The sequence below is a fragment of the Colletotrichum tamarilloi genome, assembly GCF_030869305.1.
Source record: "Colletotrichum tamarilloi strain Tom-12 chromosome Unknown Scaffold_23.1, whole genome shotgun sequence".
NCBI lineage: Eukaryota > Fungi > Ascomycota > Sordariomycetes > Glomerellales > Glomerellaceae > Colletotrichum > Colletotrichum tamarilloi.
Genome location: NW_026849406.1, coordinates 120,549 through 147,218, shown reverse-complemented (window position 1 = coordinate 147,218; position 26,670 = coordinate 120,549). Strand labels below are relative to the sequence as shown.

Genomic DNA, 26,670 nt, shown 5'->3' with positions numbered 1-26,670 from the left:
CTTCAGGGGCCAACCTAAAAGGCATCAGCGACTTACAGGTAGAAGTCCCCTTATCCTCTCTAAGAGCCCTTTCCACAACCACCATCACCACGTGCCGGCAGCAACGGCGTACCAGTGCCGCCAGAGATGGTAGAAAGGTCAAGATCAGTATGTGCTGACCTTGCGGTTGCTGACATTGCACGCGCTGACGATGCACGTGGCTGGTCCGCAACAGGTGCAATGATCAAGGTCCAACTGCTTCAATGCTGAGGCATGGAAGAGATAAGAACTAAAACTTGACCATGGTGGATTAAAAGAGAGGTGATCCTGGGAAGCCTCCTCTTGAACTCGGTGGTGATAGGTATTGCTATCGCAAGGTACCGGGTAACTTTCGTCGACTCATACCATCCATCACGTGACCCTCAATGACTCACCAATACAGAGCTCTATCACTTCTTAGGTAATCGACATAAATTGGAACTCCCTCCGATACGGAGCAGCTCTTAGCTAACTTTTTTTGAAGTTACTCAATTCAACCCCTCTAGATACCCCATATACCCCCGCCAGATACCAACGCAGTCATCATGGCACCTGGAAAGACGCCTGCAGAGAACATGCTTTGGGGTGGCCGCTTCACAGGTAAGCTTGTTTTTCCCCCAATAAGTTCAATTGGCAAGTTCAATTGCAGTTGTGCTAACCCAGAAATGAACAGGCGGCCTCGATCCCCTCATGCTCAAGTACAATGCGAGTATAGGATACGACAAGCTCCTGTTCAAGGAGGATATCCTCGGCAGCATCGCGTTTGCGCGCGCCAACGCAAAGTCCGGCATCATCACCAACGACGAGTTTTCCGAAATCGAGAGGGGACTCCGGGAGGTGCAGAAGGAGTGGGAGGCTGATACCTTTGTCATCATGCCCAACGACGAAGATATCCACACTGCCAACGAGCGCCGGCTCGGCGAGATCATCGGCAAGGACATCGCCGGCAAGCTGCACACCGGTCGCAGTCGCAATGAGCAGGTCGCCTGTGACATGCGCCTGTGGCTGAACAACCAGATCAAGGAGATTGAGAGCCACCTGGTCGCCTTTATCGAGGTGATTGCCGCCCGCGCCGAGGCGGAGGTGTAAGTCTGAGCATCACCCCGCAAATCCGGCAACCTCCCCTTGCTAATCTTTCAAATAGTGGCATTCTCATGCCTGGATATACCCATCTCCAGCGCGCCATGCCGGTCCGGTGGTCGCAGCACCTGCTGTCGTACGGCTTCGCCTTCCAGAGTGATCTCGACCGTCTGCGCGAGGTTTCCAAGCGCGTGAACAGGAGCCCGCTCGGCGCTGGTGCTCTCGCCGGCAACGGCTTCAACATCGACCGCGATATGATGGCTGAGGAGCTGGGCTTCACAGGCCTCCTGTGGAACTCCATGGGCGCCGTTGGCGACAGAGACTTCGTCACTGAGTTCCTGCAATGGGGAAGCATGTTCATGCAACATACTTCTCGATGGGCCGAGGATCTCATCCTGTACTCCTCTTCAGAATTCGGCTTCATTTCAATCGCCGATGCGTACTCCACTGGAAGTTCGTTGATGCCGAACAAGAAGAACCCGGATGGCTTGGAGTTGTTGCGCGGAAAGGCTGGTCGAACCTTTGGCCACATGGCCGGCCTGATGATGACCCAGAAGGGTCTCCCCAGCACATACCAAAAGGATTTGCAGGAGAGTTGGGAGCCCATGTTGGACCACGTCAAGACCATCTCTGATAGTCTTCAGATCGCACAGGGCATTCTCGTCACTCTGACCGTCAGGCCAGAGCGCATGAAGGCTGCCCTGGACCCTTTCATGCTGGCTACCGATCTGGCTGATTACCTCGTACGAAAGGGCGTCCCCTTCCGCGAGACGCACCACATTTCTGGCCGATGCGTCGCCGAGAGCGAGAAGCGCGGTATCCCGATGAACGAGCTCTCGCTGGAGCAATTGCAGGCTATTGACAGCCGATTTGGGGAGGATGTTGCGCAGACGTTTGACTATGAGAGGAGCGTCGAGATGAGGGCGTCCAAGGGTGGTACGAGCCGGGCCAAGGTTCTGGAGCAGGTCCAGGTTCTTAAGGGCATGCTTGCTTAGAGAGGTGTTTGACAGCTGGGACTCAAGAAGGGCAGGTTCTAGAGGGATTTAAAAAAGGCGTATTGGTAGAAAGGTGTTAGGTTCCGAAGTAGCCCGTCGGGGGGACTAGAAGGTTGAGGTGGTTTATCAAGGTGAATTTGAGCAAGCGTGATCAAGGACTGAGCGAGAGCGGCTCCGCCTACTTGGCTGGCCTGGGCCAAGCCTCGTCCAGTTTTCTTCTGGCTCATAACGGATAGAAAAATAAAACAGAATCACATACTTATCAAACAATCACACTGTTCAAGCATTCACCAATTGCTATCAACACCGCCATTTTTGAGATAAACTTCGAGATCTCAGTGTTTTAAAATAGCCTTTCTCTTCCTCGACCAGGTTCATAGTCAAGCTCAATGGCCTCAAGATGAGAAAAGCTTAGTAGACACAACCTTGCCCAGATCTCGTGGTAGACTACCTGCCAAGTAGCCCAAGGTAAGTATTAGCGTACTAATATGTGAAAGACGAAGAGAAAAGACCCGACCCACACAGCCACTCACTGACCGCCGTTTCCCACGGTCCCCCTTCCCCGCCCCTCCTTCCGGCCCCAGAACCCGGCCGGGTGCTTTCCCACCCCCGTCCTCTGCGCAGCGTAGCGCCGTAGCCTCCCTCACAGGCTCACAAGCTCACAGCTATACGTGAGAAGTCCAATCGGTTCCAATCGGGTAGAAAAGTCGGGCAGAGGAAGGAAATCGGCTCAAACTCGCAACTCTCTAATTTTTGAGGTACAGGAAATGTACCCGACCTATCCTTCGAGTTACATCGCTCGTCACCAAAGATTCTTAGGGACGAAAAAATGCACCGAAAAAGCTGAACTACCCGCTAATTATCGCGCCTTGCTGTAAGGTATCATTGTGCCATTCAGTCGTTGGAGGAAGGCTCGCACTCTTGGGAGTCAAGTATCATACCTGAACCGCTGTAAGCGAATGCGCTTGCTGACCCTGCCTATTCACCATCATTCGATTCTTTAATATAGTTGTACACATGCAATTCGCAGACGCATAGACACAGCGTGGAAGAAAAAACACGTGCAAATCGCGCCCCGTCTCGTAAATTCGGCCGGCGAATCGGTGTCCCCCCGCCTCAAAATCACCCGGAGACTCGACCCGGCCCCCCCCCCCCCCCTCACCTTCTTCCTTCCCCGAACCCAATGACGAGGGGAAAGCAAAGTACCCGACCTCACCTATGATCCTCTGTACCTAAGGTAGGTACTCCTCCGCACTCTGTACTCCGTATCGTACTCTCGCAAACGCAAAAAGACAGAGGTGCTGATAATCCAATGAAAACCCCGCTGCTCACCGAAAAATAAAGAGGCAAAGCGATGTCGCCTCCCGAACACGCTGCTCAAAGTCATTCGCCCATGGGGCCAGGCCTTACAACTCTGGCCGTGCCAATCCCCACGTTTCTCCGTTCCCCCGTTTTCCCACAATGAAGGTAGTAGTTCCCAAAGTCCCCCTTCCGGACCCTTCTTGCCTTCCATCCCCCTCCCCGAGTATCCGCGCCATCCTCCAACCCAGCGCCAGCCCAGACTCAGCCAGCCCAAGATAGGGTAGTTGGGTAGGCACGCTGGCGCGGTAGCGTAGCCTCCCATCCGTAGGTCGCCCGCCCATTTCATCCCGCTGATCCGCTGCACGTCATCACCCATCGCTCCCGGTGCCATCGCCATCGCCATTATCAAACACACCGCCCTTGGGGTACGGTAGGCATGAGTCCCGGCCCATGATTGAACATGAAAAGTTTCGCCTCCCCTCCCCGCTCGGCAGAAACGCCTCCTTACCAGCGGCATTGGCTTGGTGCGGCATTGGCTTGGTGCGGCATATGACTTGTGATGGCAGTGGTGTCCTGCCGTCTAGGTTGGCGAGCGGTTGCCACAGGCAGGTGAAATCCAGGAAGTACTCTGGTCTGACACTAGACACGTGGGAATGGCTTGGGAACACTGGCATGTTGGCCCGGGAGCGTAATGGGTAATGGCGCAAGTAAACATTTCATTAGAGCTGCGAGGCTCTTCTATGGAAACCCAATCTATCATAGGAAACCAAAACACACACGCATAAAATCATCCATCACTCGTGCTGCTCCGTAACAGAAATGTAAAAAACAAGATGCTGGTCGTCAATCCGTCATCGTCGTCAATCTATGCCATCATCCCTGTATGCTCGTCGTGAAACATCAGTGTGCGCCGATAAGAGGCCTCGTACTGCGGCGAAGAGACGAGACCAGACGCTGTATATCGTTGTGGTTATTATTCATGGTTGTTGTAAAACGTATAATGAGTGCCTTGAAATCGACAGGCAATCATGGCCCGCTCATGGGCTAGGACTAGGGCTGGGACTCTCGTACTCCATAATCTCGATGGAGTAGTAGGGAAGCTCTCGCGCCAGCGTGCCGCTGTCACAAAAGAATAAAGTGCCTTCAACCTCACTCTCGGGCTCCTCGACTTCGTCGATACGAGGCGGAGGTGGATCTTGGAATAGGATAAAGCTGTGCCTGTGGCTGTCCCCGTAACGTCGCCGGAGTCTGCGTGCGCTGGAGCCAACATCGTCTGCGTCGAGGGGTGTCATATCTTCGTGGTCAGAGTCGCTACGTTCTGATATGGTGCGCTTGCCAATGCTAGATCCGTGGGTCCGCCGCTTGCGCATCTTCAGCTCCCGTTGCATACGCACAAACTCGCGGTGAGCCTCATCGGCATCTAGGTCGTTATCCGAGCCTTCAGAGCTGCTTCCATCGAATCCGAGATTCCTCATCTCCTGAGTGAAGCCAGGAGGGAGCCCTTTAGGTGGCGGTGCCCGTGAGCGAGAGCGAGCAGATGACGGGGAGGAGAAGCCGGAGGGGGCAATGGTGCCGCTGCGGTCTTGATCCATTGGGTCAAAGTCGGAAAGCTCTTCCAGTGTGAAATTCGCCTTGACAGTCGAGGTGGTGGTAGCGGTGACAATGTGGTGAATCTCTTGGATAGGAGGGGTGGCCAGAGACTCTGATTCCGAATCAGAGTCAGACTCCTCGTCTTCGTCTTCATCTTCTTCCTCCTCATCCGATTCTTCTCCAGAACTGCTGTCGACGGCCATACGGGAGGCCGGCATCGGCACAGACCTCGGAGCGAACATGGAAGCGGACACGGATGCTGGCACCGGGGTAGGCGTTGGAGCCGGGGCCGGAGGAGCGAAGCGCATAGGCGTATCGTCGTCCGAGTCTTCCGATTCTTCGTCGTCTGAATCTTCATCTTCGTCTTCATCATCGCTGTCTTCATCTTTGTCGTCTTCTTCCTCATCGTTGGTCCTAGGTCTTACGTGAGGTACCTGGCGTTGTTCAGATTCGGGTTCGGACTCGGATTCATCCTCTTCGTCAGACTCAGAGGAGTCTTCGGAAGAAGTGCGGGGTGACAAGTGAGCAAAGCGATTAGAGGGCGTGAAACTGAATTCGTGGCCATTGCCAGTAGGCTGAATGCTGGAGTCATCCAGTATGATTTGGTGATGCCATTGCGGCAAGTGTCGTGCAGCCAACTTACGATTCGCCATTGGCGCGGTGGTGGTAGGGGTATGAGGGGGTGAGTTTGGTCCTCCAAGAGGGCCCAGCATCATGCTGGGCGTCGCCGGCCGCGACTTGCGAGGCATGCTTAATGGCGCCTGCGATACGGCAATTGAGGTGCTGCCTCTCTGATGCGCCTCAAGGGCCGATTTTTTGTATCTGTGGCTCGAGTCTCCTTTGTGTGTTGGCGATTTATCGATCGTGTCTTTGTTGCGGAACTCGAGTTTTTTTTCTCTGTTCTGTATCCCTCGATCTTGCGGGGAAGATAAAGTTGAGCGGGCAAATGAGATCAGATCAGCTCCAACGAGCGACAGCCAGTAGATCGGCTTGGTTATGTGATTGGTTCCGATGAAGGTGGTATATCAAGTGAAGTAGCAAAAGTCAAGGCGTCAACACCCAGAGTAAAAACCTCCGACAAGGAGAAGAGGATATTCGGCTGAAGCTGTAGGTTGTCATGATAGATCTGGCGGGAAATGCTTGAGATTGAGCGAAAGCGCGCGGGAGGAAGCGGACCAGTTCGAATGCACTCAAGGAGCAACACAAGCCAGGGTCTCTTCTAGGAATGGAAGCACAGTTCAGGCCACTGGTAAGTGACGGAAAGTCCCCAATGTTCGTTCTCTTTCGAAAGAGAAATCGGGGTTTCCAACCAGCTGGGTGTCACTGACCCGACACTGACAAGAGAGACAGCGGGGAGGAATGTTTCGGGGGAGACACCGTGGGATGTGCGGGATCCCGGGTGTGGGGTCGACGAAAATCGGGCGGGCGGTGACGATAGGACCACGGGCTTTGTCCAGGGTGACCAGGGACTGCCTTGTTGAGGGGCTGCGGGTAGCAGTACGAAATGGCTGATTGAGAAGAAGAAGAAAGGCCACAGGGTGGTGCAATGCGCACGCGAGCAGGAATAGTACCAGTGAGGTGACTTCGGCTGCTGGCCTAGGGGAATGTATTGGACGGAAGAGAGTTGGGGAAAGTCGAAGACAAGCGTGGGGGACCTGGGTCAAGAAGAAAGGCTCAGGAATTTGTCGGGCAAGAGGTGCGTGGGATGAATACCGTGGAAGAACACCAGAGGAACGACAACAACAGATTGCCGGAGCAAGCAATTCCGAGTCTGAATCCGAATCTGAGTCTGGCTGGGTTTGTTGTGATGCGTTGTCGTCTCAAGTGGAATGGCAAGCCAAAAGAACGGACTGCCGATTGTATAATTCCTCGCTGGATTCTGGATTTGTGGATGTCCGAGCTGTCGGCGGTAATGGTGGTGGTGAGCAAGTCTCACGGTGTTGCTTGAATTAACCGTCCAAAATGTGTACTAAATGACTCCCGTGATAGGCCGAGAGCGGGTCGTTGGCACGGCCAGACAGTCCCGGTCTTATAGGTGTGGCTGCTATAATGCTTGAATTCCCACCGATCGACCCTTTGCGCTGACTAGCAGAGGGGATGGGAATCGAACGTGATATGACGGCCAGACGGTTGATGGTCGAGCGAAAGGTAGACCCAAGTCAACCACAAGAAGAGAAGAGGGGAGAGGGGAAACGAGAAAAAAGATTTTCTAATAGTCTGTGGGATGGGGAGAGAATTAAGAATTAAAAGAAGTCATTGCACATGTGCGCTGCAGCTCTGCGGCATGCCCATGCCCATGCCATTCCATGCAGCAAAGAAACTCCATCCCTTGGTCACCTAAGGTAAGGTAGAGAAGGAGGGAGAGCCTCTTCTCGCCCACCTGCTGCAAGTTGCAACTGGTGCTGCTAGAGCCGTGTGGGTGCCCGCCAGCTGCTTTACTGCGGTGTAATCTCATTGCTGGCGCGAGTGCTCCTGCGAAGGACTCCATAGTGCCACTGCTGGATACTGTAACCCTCGTGGAGTTCTTCCTATCAGAACTAAAAGTCTGGTCTAGCCGGCGGTTGGGGTTGGTTGCGGTTCCTCTTTTGCGCATTCTCGCGGGGCGCAAAGTTGGACTTTGGGCAGCAATGCTCCAGGACTCCCCCGGTCTAACCGTGTGTCCCGCAGCGGCGTCGAGAGAATTTCATGTGTGTGTGTGTGTGTGTGCTCGCGCGTTTGCGGATACCGCAGCAGCGTACGGGCTGACTGGACCGGGGCCGCCATGGCTTGACTGGTTGCTCGGCTGGAATGGGCTGGAATGGGGGTTCTGAACGGTATCAAGCGAAGGAGGACGTCCAATGCGCGAGAGTTGAGAGGGCGTGATGCGAAGGAGGGGTAATGGAGGGGTGTGGCTGTGGATAGGCGCCAGATCGCCGACTATTGGCGATTCTTGGTCGGCCTCTTTTTTTCTTAGCTGGAGCCCTATTTGGCCTGTCAAGCCTTTCTCCCACAGCCTGTTGGATAATAACACTTCATTCACCCTTTGGTGGGGTTCTGGTCTCGGTTTAGGTCTAGAGTCTAGACTGATTATTGTCCTCGCCGTTGACTGTGCCTGGTCCTTGCGAAGCTTGATGCTCAGTTCAACGTCTGTTCTGTGGTGTAATATGGAAGTCTGACACCGTGAGAGGGCATGTTTCGTCAACGTCCACGGAGCATGACGCTGTCCCTTCTTGGGACGATGCTGCGCGTGTCTGTCAGAGACTGGCTGATGAATACGATCGGTAAAAATACGTGCCTCTCGCTGAAGACGATGGCAAGGTATCGAGCATCAGTACCTAGGCTCTGGCCATAGGCACCCGTCCAGTAGCAGAAGGAGACCTGATAGGCGTGGAAAAATTCATAAGACTGCTGTGAACGATTAGAAGATTGCAAGAATTAGAAGAGGGATGGCTGTGTGACAGCACTTGTGCCCAATCATCGAGGGCCGAGATTGCCTAGACGAAAGGCGTTTTCAACGACTTGCATTCTTTTCTGCAGCATGGCGCCACGAGAAGTTCCCTCTTCCTCGAGCCACCGCATAGCTGCAGCAAAGAGCCTAAGAGCCTCAAGGATTACGTGTGAGACAGAAAAAAACGAAAGGGAAAAAAACACGGCGGAATTGATTGACTGAGAGGAATGACTTCTTGTGTACTGTATTCGTAGGTAGCCTGAGCCTCTCTGAGGTGTAATGGAGGGGTAGATGTGACGAGGGGCAGGATGCATCATGCTCGTGGCCGGGTCAGATTTGTGGAGAGTAAGAAAAAGAAGGCGGTCAGAATGCACACGCCCGCCGCCCCCAGACTCTGAGCCATAGACGGAAGGACCAGAAACGAAAACTGGCAGGAGCAAGAGTAACGTCAGGTAGGAGAAAGAGCAGGAGCGACCGCCACAGTCATCAGTGCCTTCCTGCTTCTTTCCGTCTCTTTCCAATTCCATGGTAACACAACAACGCACATGTCGCAGGGTGGGAAGGTGGGAAGGTGGGAAGATGCCGCCGTGACTGGAAGTCGCGACTTGCAAATTACAATTCCATTTCCTGCGGTGAACTTCTAGAAGGCAAGCCAACAAGGTCAAGTGCATGAAACGGCAGCTTTGCGTCGGGCCTCGACGTTGTGTCACTCATATTCCGTCCAAAACGGCACTTGCACCCAGCTCTGGGGGTTTTGTTAGTCAAGTCCAGCCTGCCGCCCTGCCCACATCATTGGGAATATCATCGCCAATACAGCCAGCCACCTGGCACTGCCATCATCCATCACTATCGTCATCTCAGAACGCCTGCGCGAATCACCAAATTCTTGCAGTCGGGTTTTCTCCGTCCACAGTACAAGTAGACCTACGTAGTAGACCACAGCACCCTTGAAGAGACTGGGATGCATAGGTGGGCGGGCACTGGGCAGTTCCTAGACTGGCATGGTTCCCTGCAGCCCAACGCTGACGGACCCTCTTCTTAGCCTTTCTTCCATTCCTTGCTCGATGAGAAGAACCCTCATCCCCAGCGGCAAGGCCCGATTACACATGATTTGTTTGCTTCGCTGACAACAGCCGGTTCTTTCTTACCCCAGTAGTCTTGTTGCTACTCGGCTCTGCTGAGAAACGTGGGATCAAGTAGACTGTGTATTCTATCATTCCATTGGTGAGATGTGATATACCCTCAAGACTCTCAGTGTCCAGACTGATACCCAAGATCCTCGAGGGGTTTCTTCCAGAAGCACGAAAAAGGCATCGTCGTTCTTCCTTCCGCGTTAGGGCATGACCCCCCTTCTTTCCACCTCTTCGTCTATGCACTGCATCGTCAACTTGCGCAAGTGTGCATTTGGGAGTTCGCGCCAGAGTGGGCAACCCAACGACCCAAAGGCCCCCGTTCATCTGCAGGTCCGACGGGCCTTTCCCGCAGGAAGACCGGCCTGAGAGCAACTCCACGTGTGGCCGTCGATGGTGGGCTGGTGGTGTGCGTGTGAGGGCCCCATGTCTTGTTCGAGAAGCCTGCTTTTTGTGGAAGAACAAGGAACCTTTGCCTTGCTAATTGAGGCTCTGCGATTCTGCAACCAAATTGGTGTCTTTTGGGTCCCAGCGGAGCAGAGGGATATCTGCAATTTGCGTCCATCGGACAAGAATGAGACCTGGTGGTGATGCTTACATTTTGAGATTCGTAAAGGGCACTTTCCCGCCAACAAACGAGTTGCCCCCATCGACCTGCTTAATGTACGTAGACTTTTGCTGTATATGGGTAGCTTTTCAAGGCTTTGAAAGGGGCTGGGTGACTTTATGGGAGCTCTTCAAGAGATCTTCAAAGCGAGATATTACTTCTGTTGATAGGCACTTGCATAGCAAGGTACTTACTTACCTTTGCCACGCACCTACAAGTGACTCTTTTTGTGTTCTAATCATCTGCTTCAAGGAATTCAGCCATCACACGGACAGTAAGATTCGTCAAAAAAAAAAAAAAAGCTTTCCCTCGAGACCTTGATAATGTTTGCAATATCCAGTCATTTTATACCTTGCAACCCTGTGGGAAGCTCCCAAGGTCGACCAGGTTTGTCACGAGGTAAGGCAGCTGGTGTTGGTGGAAGGAGGCGCCTGCCACCTGTTTGAGCCTTGAGCTCCAAAGCCAGAGCGCGTCGATGCAACATCCAATCATTGCTCTCCTCTCAGCCCCACACGGAACTTTCCAGCTACGCGTGCTTCGACGCAACTACACTTCTTAACCATCCGTCAGAAACATTAACGCTCTCTTGGTCGACACATCTTCCGTCACCAACAGGGTGTAGAACATTAGTTGTATCATTCAAACTTTTTCTCCGATCGAATACTAAACTCTCGAATACTGTCCAAGTTGTCTCCATCTTACCGCCGAATCCGATAACCGTAAGAACCGCGACGATGAACAATCAAGGCCAGCCTGGCCAGGCCGCCGCCGGTCAAACTGTGCCTAGTGCGCGACAGCCACCCATGTATCGACCCGAGATGATGCGAAACCTTCCCATTCTGAACGACGAAGAGAAGCAGAAGTATGAGAGGGGTTTGCGCCAGTTGTGGAATCATTATGAAACGCATCCTGAGGAGTCCGCTCAACATCAAGACGCCAAGAAGAAAATCCAGGACTTTACCAAGATGCTGCTTAACAAGCTCCAGCAACGCCGCATGCAGGTTCAGCAACAGCAACAGGCTCAGCAGCAAGCCGCTCAACAGCAGCAACAGGGTGGTCAACAGGCTCAACAGCAACAGAGTCAGCCAGCGCAGTCAGCTGCCCCCGCGCAACAAGCCCAGCCGGCTCAGCAACAAGCACCGGCGGCCGCCGCCAGCCAAGCGAACGTCGGAGGCGTCACTATAAAGACCGAACCGAAGACAGAGAACACGGCGACGACGACGGCAGAGCCTGCGCATGCTCCCACGCCCGCGCCCGCTCCAGCGGCGGCAGCACCGACTCCCACTGCGCCGCAGCAGGCGCCGCAGGCGACACAGTTTCCAGATCACATCCTAGCCCATATTCGACAGATGACATTCAACCCGCCTCAGGGCATCCTAGATAAAGGCCAGGAGGCGGCTGCTCGGTGGTCCAATGACTTCAAAGCGAAATATTTGAGGGCGTTGATGCAGATGGATCAGCAGGGAATCCAGATAAGGCGGATCGATGCACACGTCAAGAATCAACAGGAGAAGGGCGCATTGGGTGCAGATGAAGCAAAGCAATTGCAAATTAGAAGGGATCATGCGCAAAAGATGCACACTGAGGCCCAGACCTTCGTCCAAAATTTCAGGAAGTCCCAGGAGGGCATCAATAAGGCGAGGGCGGCGGTGGCAGCTGCTGCCGCGGCGGGACAGACTGCGGCAAGTGCGAGCGCGGCTGCACAACAACGACCGCCTTCTCAGCAACAGCAAAACAGCCCAGCCGTCGCAGCATCGCAACCGCCCTCGACACAGCCTGGTGGTGCTCAAGCAAGCCCGGCACCGACCGCCCAGGGCACTCCGGCCACGCAAAACGCGCAGAACCCTACCACGGCAGTGAATGCCGCGATCGAGGCAGCGAAGAACCAGCAAATGACCGGCACAGCCGCCGCAGGTCAAGGCACCCCCACTCAGCAGCAACAGCAGCTGCCTCAACAACAAGTACAACAGCAACAGCTACAGCAACAACAGCAGTTGCAGCAACAACAGCAGCAGCTCCGACAGCAACAACTCCAGCAACAGCAGGCTCAGGCTGCCGCTCAAGCTGCGGCTTCCTCTGCCGCGACACCAACTACATCCCAAGCTCCTCAAGCTCAACAACCCATGGCTTCTGCGCCGCAGCAAACTATGAATCAGGGCCAACATCACCCCCCGCCAGTCAATACTGCCATCGCGTCGGTTTCCGCAGGCGGTGGACTCCCTGCGGCAGGCACACCCACCCAGCGCGTGGCGACTCCCCAGTCTGCTGCTCCTGCCGGTCCTGGTCAAGCTCTCAGCCACTCAGCCGCCGTCTCCCGCGCGAACCAGCGCAACGTCCAGACATCGGCTCCCATTCAGCAGGCCACCGGTACTCCTGGCTCGGCCGGCGCACACGCTCAGGGTGTCATGGGATCTGGAGCAGTTCCGCAACAACAACACGCGCATCCGACACAGCCAACTCAGACGTTGCAGTCTAAACTTCCGATCCCTAAGCAACTTCCAGAAAAGGCTACTTCCGTGCCTCAACCCGTGGCGATGGCGGGCGGTGCTGGCGCTGGTAGGCCTACTTACACGGGAGGTGGCGGCATTGCTGGAGGTGTCATGGGCCAGCCCGCGATTTCCAAGATCCCTGCATACGTCCATGAGGCTGAGGGCGATCACGTACTCAGCAAGAAGAAATTGGACGAGCTCGTGCGACAAGTTTGCGGCGGAAATGCCGAGGGCCAGGAGATCAACATGTTGACTCCCGAGGTCGAAGAGGTACGTGACTTATCACTGACGACCCGATGATGACAAACGTTTGCTAACTCCATTGCAGAGTGTCTTGGCCATGGCAGACAGCTTTGTCGATAACGTCCTGGAGACGGCTTGCCGCAACGCCAAAGAGCGAGGCTCAAAGGTCCTTGAGATTCGCGACATCCAGCTTGTCCTTGAACGCACTTACAATATCCGCGTCCCTGGCTACTCGTCTGACGAGCTTCGCACCGTGCGCAAGATCCAGCCCTCGACTGCCTGGATCACTAAGATGAGCGCCATCCAAGCAGCCAAGGTGACCTCGGGTAAGGGCGAGTAGTACGAACCCACCGAGAAACCGCGGCATGCTGCTGCTAGAAACCGAAGCACTGCTAGGAGAAGCACGACAAAGAGCGTCCGGTTCAATCAGGATGACGTCGGAGCACGTGCGACATCGCCGGTCAAGGCCGCCTCGTCCAAGGCGAGGTCTCGTAAATCTACATCACTGGCCAAGAAGGCTTCAACCTCGAGATCTGCTCCGACTCAGACTACTGGTCCTCCCCTCAGGCAGTTTTCGGTTGATAGCAATACCCAGCAGGCGGACTTGTCCATGGCGACACGTATGGAGGTCAACTTTCTCCCAGCAAAGAAGTAGGCTCCTCTCCAGGAGTAAGGATGATTTGACAATGGCAAATGGATTGGTTTTTATGGGCATAACGGTATGGTCTGGGAGACATGGGAAAAGGCGTTTGGGATGAACAGCAATTGCTAGTTGACTAGCAATATCTGGTGCTGCGGTGGTCATCCATCATGGCTTTCATAGTTATGGTATACCCAAATTGTTACTCGAGTCCATTCACAGTGTTCATCTAGGTCCGTCTCAGTGTTGTGGTGTCGTTAATTATGCCACAAGGAGGTAGGCCAGCAAGGTCCTCACGATGAAGGTAGCGCAGCTGGAGCCAGGTGGTGCAAAGGCGCCTCCGGTCCGATAAGACAACAGCAAGAGTAGGCACCCAGAAGCAACAGTCTGCATTCAGCTGAGCAAAAGACTCAAATATGAAGGTGGCGTTGACATTCTGACGAACCTAGCGCGTGATATAGATTCAGAGGCAGAATGGTGTTTGACGGCAACAAATCAGGAGGTTGCGTGCAATGCCAATTCAGGTGATATGCCATATTGATCAGGTACTACCTATGCCTACAGCTTCGATGGCGGGATTGGGAGCTTCGGCTACGGACCCTGAATAATTACATAATTCAGGTAGCTGGGGCGTGCATAAGTGTGGCACAAAAAAAAAGGCACCACGACGACGCAGCTGAGGCAGGCAGCATCGACAACGTCACTCCCGCTTTGGACCTGGTGGCCTTTGCCTCGTTCGGTGTTGGGGGGGTTGCTCCACGCTTTCAGCAGGCCCGGCAATCTCACTCGCTAAGTGATATCAGGTAGAGTGTACAACCTACGGTAGCTGAGTCCCCGCAAAGATGGCTGTTTCTGCCTCGCGTTGGGTCCACAATCTTGTACCCGCTACCGAGCACCGGCTAGTGTGGTGGGTGAGGTGCTTGCCCGGTCTGTGTCGTTCCCCCCCCGGCCTGGAAGCAGCAACCTAAGCCTCAGGTATTCAATCTTTGAGCTTCCATCCATCGGACCTTCCTGCATCACGAGCCAAACAGCCAAACAGCAACCACGCAATCCCATCAACGACAACCGACTCTCACAGAGCTCCGAGATCGACTCCCGCTTGTCCTGACGCTTTTTCAACCTGTGTCACCTGACTTTCTCTCCCTCAATACCTTGCTTTCAGAAGAAGCATCCGACGGGACGCCATATCTAAGCAAAACAACCCGCCCACACTCTCCTCCCCGGGCGCGACTCCACGATCATATCCGACTGCTGCCATCCCAAGCAGCACTCAACACACTGCCCACAGCATATCCACGCACACCCGGTTGAGCAAAGATGCCGGGCAAAACACCTTCACGCAGCGGGAAGGATCCCCTCGAGAACGGGGTTCGTAAGAACAACAAGGATGCCGACTCAAAGAGCAAGGGCAAGAAGGGAGCAAAGGACGGCGACGAAGAGATGACTGTTGTTGTCCCTCCGTCCAAGAAGGCGGCTGCTCCCCCGGCGGATGCTGACGGAGACGTTGCGATGGGTGACGAGGCTGGAGCAGATGAAGCAGAGGTCAAGGTTGACCCTGTGGTGCAGGCTGTAGCAGGTACGTCATGCTTTATCAGTTCTGAAGCTCTTGATCTGTCCGCAAACAAACCAGAAAGCTGACAGATGTCAATTCTACAGACATCAAGAGCAATTTCGCTCTGCTGGACCGCGCAGTCGCGCTCTTCGATGCCAGATTCTCCCTCCGAGCCCTGCGGTCGATTTCCACCATCCGCAAGCGCCTGACACCCGATATCATCGCCCAGGCCATTGCCGAGAGCTTCCCCGCGACCGTTGCCTCCGGGAATGTTGCCAAGCAGCTTCTGATTGCCATCGGTCGCGAGAACGTACCCCTCGGCCGCTCCAGCGGACCGGAGATGGAGGTAGACAGCGAGCCTGCGAAGACGAAGAACGGCCAGAAGAAGGAGGTGAAGGAGATCATCCCCGAGATTGACATCTTCCTCGGCATCCTGATTCAGGTCCACCTCTACGACACCAAGCAGTTCCAACACGGAGCCGAGTTCTCTAAGCAGCTCACTGACCGTATCCACACGCTTAACCGCCGTACACTAGACTCCCTTTCCGCCAAGGTCTACTTCTACTACTCAATGTTCTGCGAAAGCCTCGCTCCTCAGCCTCCTTCTCCCCAGTCTCCGGTCGTCGCTATTCGACCCACTCTCCTGGCTGCTCTGCGGACCGCCGTTCTCCGCAAGGATATCGACACGCAAGCCTCGGTCATTGTGCTTTTGCTTCGCAGCTATTTGTTGACGTCTCACATTGCGCAGGCCGACCTGCTCGTATCCCATACCCAGTTCCCCGAGAACGCGGCCAACAACCAGGTCGCACGCTTCCTGTACTACCTTGGACGCATCCGCGCCATTCAGCTGAGATACACCGAGGCACACGAGCACCTCACAGCTGCGACAAGAAAGGCTCCCTCAAGCGCCTGCGCGGTGGGCTTCTCACAGACGGCGACCAAGCTTCTGTTGGTGGTTGAATTGTTGATGGGTGATATTCCCGAGAGATCTACTTTCCGCCAGCCCACTTTGGAGCTCTCTCTGCACCCTTATTTCCTACTTGTTCAGGCCGTCCGGGTTGGCAAGGTCCAGAACTTCGAGACCATCATTGCGGATCACGCCGACACCTTCCGCCGCGACGGCACCTACAGCCTGATCCTCCGCCTGCGCCAGAACGTCATCAAGACTGGCATCCGCATGATGTCTTTGTCGTATTCTCGCATTTCCCTGCGCGATATCTGCATCCGCCTCGATCTTGGTAGCGAAGAGTCGGCCGAGTACATTGTTGCCAAGGCCATCCGCGATGGTGTTATCGAAGCTACCTTAGATCGCGAGCATGGATACATGAAGAGCAAGGAAGTCGGCGACGTCTACGCTACGCGAGAGCCTGGTGAAGCCTTCCACGACAGAATTCGCGCATGCTTGGCTCTCCACGATGAGAGCGTCAAGGTGAGTTTTCCAGCACACCTCCATGTGAAAATACACTCTAACAATACCGTGTTTTAGGCCATGCGATTCCCCATGAACCAGCACCGCTTGGAGTTGAAGAATGCCCAGGAGGCGCGCGAACGCGAGCGTGAGATGGCCAAGGAGATACAGGAGGGAGATCTGGACGAGGACGACCTTGGCGGCGACTTTGATGGCATGTAACAACGCTATGTCTACTTATTGTGTTATCCAAACCTTCCTACCCGGTGTGCCGACGTGCCGACCCGCAACTACAAATCCAACCAGTGGTTTAGAGACATTGCGGGCAATTTGATTTTACTGATTCATTAATGGACGGGGGGACGGCGCTAGGGGGCGGAAGAAGGGGGGGCCTATTAGCAATGATTCCGGATGCGATAGACAAGTTTCTCTTACGCTGGTCATGTTCTCGAAGGGTGCCTGCTGGTGCGGTAGAAAGGGGGCCCCAGCTCGGCTATGGTAATTAGCCACCCGGCGTGTATGTGTGAGCTGAGTTGCAGTGCATGCCATGCGGCTCTGTGTATTAAGTAACGCAAGACATGAATGAGGTTGCCAATTATTCGATGTCGCTTTTGAGGATGTTATGCTCGTGAGTTGTTTGTCACGTTTGCGCGCATGAGGCACTCTGTTGAAGCCATCACGGCGAGGAAGACTTGAGCGTGTAGTAGCGGTTGTAGTTTCCTCATCGAGTATCGTGTTGAGAGAGAGAGAAAGAGAAAGAGAGAGAGTTTTCGAGGCTACTCGCTGAGGCATATCTGTCTCTCAACTATTTAATCTCAGTCTTTTGAGTCCTCACTTGGTGCCTCGAGGCAAATAGCCAAAATCACCTTACGCCACGTCAATTGACATCATGAAGCCTTTTTGTTACCTATATAGTGAATATCTAAACACATAAAATGTGGAGCAACTAATATGTCCCAAGAGAATCTGAAATAAATAGATATACAAGAATTCACAAAAAGAACACTCGATCACAAAGGCTGTCCTTCTCGAGAACCACTAGTACGCCGAGCGATTCGGATCAGTCTTCCACCTAAGGCAGTTGTTACTCCCATAACCGCCCTGCTTACCATTCTCCCCGCCGCAATTACAGCTATCGACGGGCGTCTTGAAGTAGCGCGTACACTCGTCCATGCTGAACGTCCACGAGCAGCCGTCGAGCACCTCGAAGCTGAAGCTAATCTCCTCCTGTCCAGAAAAGGGCTTGATGGACTCCTTCTTGTATCCGCCCATGAGCTGCTGCTGCCCGGCGGCGGCCCTGCCATCTAGGTCGCGGGCCTGGACGCCAACGTCGGAGCCAATGTTCTTGCAGAAGGAGTTGATGCCGTTCTGCAGCCGGATGTTGCTCATCTTGCGCCCCTCGCCGTAGCATTTCACATTGTTGTGCTTGGCGTCGGCCTGCTTGAGCGGCTTTGCTGTGGGCTGGGAAGGCTGAGTCGTCTGCGCCCTGGTGGTGGTGGTCTTCGATTCAAGCGGCTGTTCGCACATGCGCCCAAGCTCACTCAACATTGAGCCCCAGGGGAAAAACCCAGGCAGGCTCATGGTGCCGTTGTTTGAAATCTTGGGGACGTCCCATCCAGTGCCGTCACCCATCGGCATCTGTCCCGAGTCGTTGTTGTTTCCACCCCTTCCCGGGCAGTCCAACATGTCCATGTCGTAGTAACTGGGCGACTCGGCAGCCTGCCGGCACATCCAGTCCTTGAGGCGATCGTCCAGCTCTTTGTTGGGGTCTACAGCGGCGGCCATGCGCGGCCGGAGGGCTTTTGCTGGCCAGGCGCCGTTTTGCGGCGGTGGCGAGCCAGGCTCGATGGACGGAGGCTGCGTCGGATAAGGCGCTTTAGGGCTCGCCGTTGACTCTTTACCATTCGGGCCGTTGTAAATAACGACGGGCCAAGCGGCAGTCGTAGCGGGAACGGGCCAGAAGTCCTCAAAGGCTCGGCGGTTCAGGCTGCCACTGTCCCTCTTCACGTTGGAACCCCCGATGGTCATTACCTCGAAGCCCAACTTGGATAGCGTCATGGGCCGCACCGTAATTGTACTCGTCCACGCGTCCTGGCTGACGGTCATGAGTGGGTAATTGACGGTAGTAGTCGCCCCTGTATATGGCGGAATCTTGACACGACAGGGTGGCTCGCAAGAGAATTCAGGTTGTTCCATATCCCAAATAGACGGGTCAAGCCAGAGGATGTCGTTATACTGCTCTCCGTCGCTAGTGACGTCGAGCAGCGATATCTGCGACCAGAAGGGGTGCGCATCGATGTTGAGGTTGTCCTTGGCCGCAATGCCCTTGCCGTCCATAATGACCATATACTTGGCGCCTATCGTAACGAGATGCTCCCATCGCACGCTAGCATGGTTTCCCTTAAGAAGAACCAGTGCCTTCTGGCACAGCTGTCCGCCAATACAATCTTGGGCGTAGGTCGAGAACCACGAATACAGGCCAGCGCCAGCAATGACGATATCCTCGCAGCCGCGCATCACAACGGCCCACGATTCATCGCAACCACTGAACTCGTCGCCAACGGCGCAGGAGTAGTCCGGGTCACCAGGGAAGAGGCCGACGGAGCTAGTGAAAGGGGCAGGCGGGCTTGGGGTTGGCTGGTAGTACGGTGACTCTGTTTGGATCATGGCGGCGAAGACACTCGCGGCATTGTGGAAGTTGTATTGGTACATGATCGCGTGCTCCGATGCCGTGCCGTAGAGCCATGTGGGCTCGGTGCTCTCGATAAGCAGGCCGCGAGCAACGTATATCGAGTTCTGTACCATGGTGTTGTTGGCGTCTTCCAGGTCTGGGTCATCAATTAGATGGTCAGCCACCCACAGCCACATGTTCTCGAAGTATCCCGATGCGCCTGGCTTAATGTGCATCATCAGACTAGCAGCATTGCAGCCCGGGGCGATGCCAGAAGCCAGAGCTGGGCACTCCGTAGGCGTCAGATCGGTGCCCGTCGCACCGCCGATCCGGACGTGGCAGTCCCAGAGGGCCGCTGATCCCTTTGCATCAGCAGCCATATTCCACTCAATGAGCACGGCGCCAGCTGTCGGGCCCTTTGTAGTAAAAATAAGGTCCTGCATCTCGACGTTGCCGACCTGGCCAGGGCGACCCACGCGAAGCATTGGGGTAGGCTTACTCTCGTCGGAGAAGGCCGGACCTTGGGCCACGATCTGCGACCACGTCTCGCCGACCATCTTGACGCCGGCTGGTACTGTCACGGTCCCCGTCAAAATATACGAGCCGGCATCGACGAATAAGATGCTGCCCTGGCTTGAATCGACGGCCAGCTGGAAGGCAGCCGTGTCGTCCGTTATGCCGTCGCCCATAGCGCCAAAGTCCCTAACGTGAAGGAAGTCGCCCACGCCGCGGTCCTCGTATTGTGGCTTGGGACGCTCATAATAGGCACCCTGAGCGTCCAGAAGCGCGCTATCTCTGCGATACTTGCCGACCTTGCCACCAGATGAGAATGAGCGTGTACCATCATCGGCTGAGCTCGAATATACGGGGCCCAGTACCCACTCGTCAAGCCTCGTAGACGCGGCCAGCAGGGTGCGGCCATTCGTGTCAGCGACGGCGGTGGTGACACCCGACATGGCGATGTTCTCGAGTACGAGACCAGTGCTTCCGGAACCTGGTTTGGATGACGGCGGCTGAATAACGACGACGGTACCGACGTTCGTGAAGGACGAATCCATAATCAGCGATGACCCTATGCTGCCGTCGGGATAATCAGGCACAAACTTGAAGCCTGTCTTCACGTCGGTCATGGTTATTGACTTCCACACCCAACCCCAGTCCCAGATAACCTGAACGCCGACGTCACAACCACTGAAGACAAGCCGCTGGGCGGTAAATTGCTGCTCGCCGCCGTACAGACAGACGTCGCCACCTACAAATGTGACGTCGGAGATGCCGCCGCCGCTGCCATTTTCGGCAAAGAGGCCCTTCTGCCCTGCACCGGCCCGCAGCTCGACGTTCTGCATACTAGTAGCCTGGGCCACCTGGTAGTGTAGGCATGCCGCCTCCTCAGAGGGCGGTGCTGGGCGGACGTCGATAATGACGTTGCGGATCTGACGATAGAAATTGGCCGTATTTACATACCACTGCTGGTCGTGCCCGTCGGCGCCAGTCCCGCCGCCTGTGTATTCGTCTGTGGAAAGCACCCCGAGACCAATGAAGGTCTTGGAGGCGACCAGCACTGGTCGGTTGATGGCATCACCGATGACCTGCGTGCCGAAGGGAAGAGGCACCGTGCTGGATATGAGATACGTGCCGGGTGGGAAGTAGACGATGGCATTCTTGACCGTCGACCCGTTGCATTTCTCACCACAACGCCGGCCATCGTTCATGGCCCGCTTGATGGCGGCAGTATCGTCAGTCACGCCGTTGCCCGTGGCGCCATAGTCGAGCACGTTGCGGAACACAGCGTACGAGGGTTCATCGCCCCAGGGGACAATGCCCTTGCGAGCGATAGACTCCATCCAGTACGAGCCGGCGGCCGCGCGGCGTGTGATGTTGCGGCTGGGAACCTTAACACCGTCCTGGGGCATATCAGCCTCGGCCTCGGCCAGGAGTGCGGCGGCCCAGGCAATCTCGTCAGTAATCTCGAGGAGCGGGGGTGGTTCGGGGTCGTCGCGGCGGGTGCGGCGGGTCTCGTTCACAATTGCTCCGCCGATGACAGTACCGGGCTTGAGTCTGTATTGATTTCGCAGTGGGCTATTCAGACGGGCCTTGTTGAGCTTGGACGAGGCCGCGATGGCGATTGTCACGATGCCACGGGCTTTTTCGAGATCACTTGACGAAGCCGCGTTTAGGAGAGGCTTTGCGCGTTCATGAATGGCTGCCGGTACCTTTTCCCCCTGCCGTTTCGGCTTCTCGAAGCGTCGCGACGTTTTATTGTTGGTGTGTAGGTCGCCTGAGCCAGCCGACCGCATCCGCAAATCAGTCATGTCCCTAAAAGTCGGCTCAGCTGTCACAGAGGAGTCGTTGAATTCGGCCGGGATATATTCGACGACACGATAATGGCCGGCGCGCATGCGTCTCAATGCCTCCTCAAAGCTGGGGCCGTACCGTGAATGGGGCACCCGCGTCGGCTCGTTCGGGTTCCCATCTTCGTCCGGGTTGGTGATATTGAGCCCGCGCTTCCTTGCTTGAGAAATGAATTCATGGTTACTATCCATGCCAGTAGTAGTATCTGTCTTGAAGACCACGGCTGCGTTGCCGTCGGGCCCCATGTCCATGGCAGCGAAGCGGAAGAAGGCAGTATCCCTCTGCGGGTTGCGGGGATCGTGCCACGTAAACTCATTGTTGCGGGCTTCGATTCTGCTGAGAAGGACGTCGCGGAGCGTCTTGTGCGATCTAGCCTGCCAGTCCTGCTCGGCCTTTACGGAAACGCGGTTACCGTTGACGACAACAGCGAAGGGGTCAAGACAGGCATGACCAGCGCACCGAGTGTTGGCAGGTTGGTTGTTAGCCCAGCCGCTGCCACCCTCGACCCAGGTAGCAGGGGGGAACTCATCGCAGGTATAGCGCATCCCGGACCTCTTGATGATGTTTTTGGTCTGACTGTCGCGTTCATGTTTGAGCATGTTTGTGTTGCCGACGGCCTCGACATCCTTGGTCCACCAGGGGCCGTCGTGGCGGAAGGGAACCTTCGTGCTCGGCTCGGGGCAGTTCCGCGCTTTACCCCAACTTTTGGGGCAAGACTTCTCCCTGCGGCCGGACTGGTGAGTCCAGCTTTCTTCACCGGTATCAAAGTCGTAGGTGAACTGGTCAGCGGGGATGGTCGTGCCAGGGTGGAGGTTCTGGCCGCGGGGGGAGCTCAGGAAGGTGTCAACGTTGTCGCAGATGTTGTTCATGTAGTAGCAATTGTAATAGAGATAGATGATTTCGGTGCGGCCAAGGTCGATAACATTACGCCAGGCGGCCCGGTTGTCAGGGACGGCCTTGCTGAGAAATTGTGAGCATGCCGTCTACCATGAGTATACTGCGGAATAGAAGGCACAGAAACAGAAGACGGAGAGAGACTCACTATCTGTAGCCATCGTATTGGATGTTGGTCGCAGGATTAGTGATACGGGTGCGGTCCAAATTCTGCAAGTACTGTGCATTTGCCTGGCTAGAGTTTTGATCTAAAGCGAGCAGAACCGAGAGGCACACAGCGAGGGCGGAATGCCGCAAAACCATGGCGATGGATGTATTTGATACTGTAGCAATCTTCGGGTGGAAGCACTAGGCGTTGCTAGATGACGGGCTTTCTGATCTTGCTCGTTCCTTGTCAGCCACGAGCTGTCGAGACGTCCAGCCTGATACCGATAACGAGACGGATGCTGGTCCTGGCTTCCTGGCCAGCCGTACCGAGATCGAGGACATTCGCCGATATAAGTAAGCCTCCTTTTGCACATGCGCGTCTCAGCTCGGCCTTGGTTTAGGGTAGCTGAATACCTCACATCGTGTAAGTCCGGAGAGGGGAGAAATGATACTGCTGTGCCCTGTTCATTTTGCCTCCCCTCCACCTTCCAATGTCGGATTCTGCAGAGCAACCCATGTTGCGGTGCGTCCGGATAATCTTCAATCACCAACGGCGGTTGAGGCGACTGGGCAAGGGTCTTTGTCATTTCCTCGAATGCAAGGGGGAGGGGCGGGAAGGAACTTTCACAGGACATGCTTAAATTATGGACCCATTGCTGTCCGTGCCTAGGTAGGTACCTCACTCGGCCATCCTGTTCCGCGCAAGACCCACCACTAACAGTCCTATCCGGAAGCCGGGGCAGTCTTGCCTGGTTGGCAACAACTTTGGTTGGCGGGCAGACTCGGGATAGCTACGTACATTTTAGATTGCTTCTTGGAAGTCGCGGTCCGTCCCGCTCTTTAACGGCACAAAATGAGCCTATTGCCTAAACTGTGCCACACGAATCATCCGATTTCACCGTTTTCAACTGTAACTCCACAAGGAAGTAGTCACCCGATCAGTACTGTGCCTCATGGTTACATACTTTTATCATGACTCACCTGCTACTTATGACAAGTTCGTGCTGGACTAAGATGATGAACCGTGGCACTGTCTTAAAAAGGTAGGTACGATGTTGCCTGCCCCGCCGATTCGTTGAAAGGACTGTTCAGGTGCTCCGTCGTCGAGAAGCAAAGCGGGCTCTAGGCTCTCGACTCAACACCACCAACGCCAAGATCCAAATTGCCCACAACACAAGCCAATCAACAGAGAATTGCGGAAAATCTCTTCATATCTGTCGCAGGGGAGCTCTCAGCCGTGCCGCTCGTACAGGAAATGAAGATATGCAGTGGCGGTACCGAGCGGCGCAGGGCAATGGGAGCGCGGCAAGAATGGAGGTCCTTGAGGCCGATCGAGCCCTTTTAACTATCAATCCGAACCCCCGAGGTCGAATAGGGCTCCGTTAGAACCTCCTTCTGCAGACAGACCGTTCGTACAAGCTGCAAGCACGAGAGGATACCATGGAGTCGTTCAATTTCGGTGCTGCAATCTCGCGCCCCGGTGCCGTCCTTTCGCTGGCCATGGCCTCCTCTCTTGTCTTGTCACATCTCTCCTCAGCTCAAGATGGGAAGTCATGCCAGCCTTATACTTGGGATTCCCTTTCTCAGATGCGCATTGCCGCGGCCGATGACGACTCCGGGCCAACTGAAGGTACCCTTATCATCGTTAACCCGGGCGAGGTCAACTGCCGGTACTGGACCGATACCCCAAAAGATGTTAGCTATTACACATGTTCGGAGCTTGCTCAGCGCTACGATATGCCCAGCGACCTTTTCTTCACTTTGAACCCAAGTCTTGATAGGGACTGCGGTAACATCAAGCCCCAAACCGAGTACTGCGTCTCAGGATGTGAGTGCCTACTACCACTAGGCGCGAATATGCGTTTCATGATATCGACTAACTATTTGACCTAGTTATTGAGCCCATTAGGGCTGTTGATGGTCTCTGCGGCCCTCGTCATAACAACGCTACCTGTCTCGGAACCGACAAGCAGTGCTGCAACTCGGAGACGTGGACCTGCGGCGATTCGACGTATGTGGCCGTACCCCAATGTGATGAATTACCTTAGCTACAAGAGATTAACACGACATATTGACCCCTAGCGAGGACTGCGCCCCTGGAACCTGCTACGAGGGCGACTGCGTGGGCGATACTGTCTATAGCACCGACGGTACATGTGGACAGGACTACGGCTTCCGCGTCTGCGCTGGCCGCTGGGGAAGTTGCTGCAGCCTAGACGGTCGATGCGGCACGGGCGACGCTTTCTGTGGTCTCTTTGCCTGCCAGGATGGGGACTGCGACATTTGGAAGCAGGACGAACAGCCGGCCGGCACAAAGTGGACGAAAGACGGTACCTGCGGTGGCGCGGAGGGAATGAGGTGCTCGGCCGAGTGGGGGAGGTGCTGCAACGTGAACGGTATTTGCGGTGAGAAGCCTGCCGACTGTCATATTGAGAGAGGGTGGTGAGTCTCGAATTCCATCTTTGGCCAATGTGGTAAAACTGACGTCCACGCAGCCAGGACGGGTTTGGAATCTGTGCCTCGACTTCGACATCTCCCGTGTCCACACTCACATCCGCTTCGTCCACGCCTGCGGTCATTTCGACGTCCACGGTCCCAGGAACCTCGACTCTGGGGACCACCGGGACCTCTGTGACAACCACAAGCACCTCCACAGCGGCTCCCTTTCCTGCCTGTACCGGCGGCTCGAACGCGATAGGTATCACAGAAAACCTCAAGGGCTTGTGATCATACAGCTGTGACTTCAATCACTGTCCTGCTGGTGCATGCGTCTGCACGGGGCCCGCCTCAGAGCCGGCTGACGGTATACCGGAACTGACAGGGCGCCACGGCTGTCCAGATGATAATGTCACTGAGAATCTAGCCTATTATGAGGACCTCTGCGAGTTTACTTGTAGCCACGGATATTGCCCGTCCGGTGCCTGCAAGTACTGTTGAGACAGGTTATTGAAGCGATTGCTTGATGCCCTTCGGTAGTAAGGCTCTGGAGTTGTGGGGAGCTGGACCTTCTAGACCTTCTACACAAGCTGTGAGCCATCGCAGTAAATGAGCAAGTATCACACATTTGTGCTGGAACTCTCATCTTTCAATATTTTAGTTATCGTGGGCTAGGAAAATGGGAAAAGTGCGATGAATAATGGAATACACATGTACACAGCAGATGAACCAGCCTATCTCAATTTCCCCCTTCTTGGCGGAGCCTTTCCAGCTCACGTATTCGAGCCGCAGATCTCGCCTTCATTCTCTCCATGACTTTTCGCGAGGCCTCCTGGTCCTCAGCTAAGGTCATTTCGACCGCTCGCGGTGGGCTGGGCTTTCTGTGCCATTGAGCCCACCCGTCTTCAGTCCCGATTCTAATCGGCCCACCGAACAAATGGACGGCCAAACTGGTTTCGGACGTCCACAAAACCTTCCCCGCCTGGCGTTCGAGCTTTCCCAAGGCGTCTAGAATCCTCTCGCGCATGCCCATGAGCCACGGGTGCACGACAGAGATGTACTCGTGTATCGTGAGAAAGGTACCCGCCGTCGTCACCTCAAGCTGAACGTCTTTAGCCCGGGGCCGGTTGGGATCCGTCAAGGTATCTGCAACGCAGTAGCGATTCAACTCGACCCAGAGCTCTTCCCATGAGTCGAGTGCCTCGACTCGGACGGTGACGGTTGTGACGGGGGGCGCCATGAGAGACTCTTGCGATACAGGGTGCCAGCTCGGCTCGAGACCGCTCGCAGATTCTTCGGCAGATATAGGGCGAAAGTAGGGCTCCATCACGTCCCCTGGCTCGTAATAGTGGTTTGGCGTGACCTGAATTGCGCTCTCGAGAGGGCCATTGAGCGTCCAGAAAAGTCGCTTGGTGGCTGGTGTGAGCATTTTGAAGTCCGGGTACTCAGGGAGGATTCTCTCCAGCAGGGTGGCGACGGAGGGCTCTGTCCATTCCTCCATGATTTAGTTTCGCGTACGTTTGTGTGAGTGTGTGAGTGTGTGTGAATATTTGTGTATGATCTGAAGCGAGTTGGTTTACAGATGAACAGGAAGGGAAGTGGTGTAAACGGACCGTTTTGTATTAGGTAAAAGTCCGCTAGCCTTCTTGGGACACCGTTATGCGAAGCGCCAAGCACGATACATACTGC

General features: G+C 55.1%; 9 protein-coding genes across 9 annotated transcripts; 4 read left to right on the top strand and 5 right to left on the bottom strand.

Annotated features, from left to right (window-relative positions):
• Positions 1-563: 563 nt before the first annotated feature.
• Positions 564-2,093, top strand: CTAM01_07435 (argininosuccinate lyase; the record flags this gene model as incomplete). Its single annotated transcript, XM_060523458.1, has 3 exons — positions 564-618; positions 692-1,103; positions 1,163-2,093. The coding sequence occupies 3 exons, from the start codon at positions 564-566 to the stop codon at positions 2,091-2,093; spliced, it is 1,398 nt and encodes a 465-aa protein (XP_060381834.1).
• Positions 2,094-3,763: 1,670 nt separating this feature from the next.
• CTAM01_07434 (uncharacterized protein) lies at positions 3,764-4,069 on the bottom strand (the record flags this gene model as incomplete). The annotated part of the gene is made up of 1 exon (XM_060523457.1): positions 3,764-4,069. The coding sequence occupies one exon, from the start codon at positions 4,067-4,069 to the stop codon at positions 3,764-3,766; it is 306 nt and encodes a 101-aa protein (XP_060381833.1).
• A 363-nt stretch (positions 4,070-4,432) lies between these two features.
• CTAM01_07433 (uncharacterized protein) lies at positions 4,433-5,734 on the bottom strand (the record flags this gene model as incomplete). Its single annotated transcript, XM_060523456.1, has 1 exon — positions 4,433-5,734. One exon carries the CDS (start codon positions 5,732-5,734, stop codon positions 4,433-4,435), a length of 1,302 nt encoding a protein of 433 aa, XP_060381832.1.
• A 1,934-nt stretch (positions 5,735-7,668) lies between these two features.
• Positions 7,669-8,238, bottom strand: CTAM01_07432 (uncharacterized protein; the record flags this gene model as incomplete). The annotated part of the gene is made up of 1 exon (XM_060523455.1): positions 7,669-8,238. A coding segment is annotated over one exon (570 nt), but the record flags the coding sequence as incomplete, so codon positions are not given.
• A 2,645-nt stretch (positions 8,239-10,883) lies between these two features.
• On the top strand, positions 10,884-13,536 carry CTAM01_07431 (transcription initiation factor TFIID subunit A; the record flags this gene model as incomplete). The annotated part of the gene is made up of 3 exons (XM_060523454.1): positions 10,884-12,908; positions 12,967-13,220; positions 13,269-13,536. 3 exons carry the CDS (start codon positions 10,884-10,886, stop codon positions 13,534-13,536), a joined length of 2,547 nt encoding a protein of 848 aa, XP_060381830.1.
• Positions 13,537-14,838: 1,302 nt separating this feature from the next.
• Positions 14,839-16,703, top strand: CTAM01_07430 (uncharacterized protein; the record flags this gene model as incomplete). The annotated part of the gene is made up of 3 exons (XM_060523453.1): positions 14,839-15,097; positions 15,178-16,502; positions 16,560-16,703. 3 exons carry the CDS (start codon positions 14,839-14,841, stop codon positions 16,701-16,703), a joined length of 1,728 nt encoding a protein of 575 aa, XP_060381829.1.
• Positions 16,704-17,519: 816 nt separating this feature from the next.
• On the bottom strand, positions 17,520-22,701 carry CTAM01_07429 (LysM domain-containing protein; the record flags this gene model as incomplete). Its single annotated transcript, XM_060523452.1, has 2 exons — positions 17,520-22,464; positions 22,547-22,701. 2 exons carry the CDS (start codon positions 22,699-22,701, stop codon positions 17,520-17,522), a joined length of 5,100 nt encoding a protein of 1,699 aa, XP_060381828.1.
• A 1,284-nt stretch (positions 22,702-23,985) lies between these two features.
• CTAM01_07428 (uncharacterized protein) lies at positions 23,986-25,272 on the top strand (the record flags this gene model as incomplete). Its single annotated transcript, XM_060523451.1, has 4 exons — positions 23,986-24,373; positions 24,439-24,556; positions 24,628-24,987; positions 25,041-25,272. 4 exons carry the CDS (start codon positions 23,986-23,988, stop codon positions 25,270-25,272), a joined length of 1,098 nt encoding a protein of 365 aa, XP_060381827.1.
• Positions 25,273-25,720: 448 nt separating this feature from the next.
• Positions 25,721-26,482, bottom strand: CTAM01_07427 (uncharacterized protein; the record flags this gene model as incomplete). The annotated part of the gene is made up of 1 exon (XM_060523450.1): positions 25,721-26,482. The coding sequence occupies one exon, from the start codon at positions 26,480-26,482 to the stop codon at positions 25,721-25,723; it is 762 nt and encodes a 253-aa protein (XP_060381826.1).
• Positions 26,483-26,670: the final 188 nt, after the last annotated feature.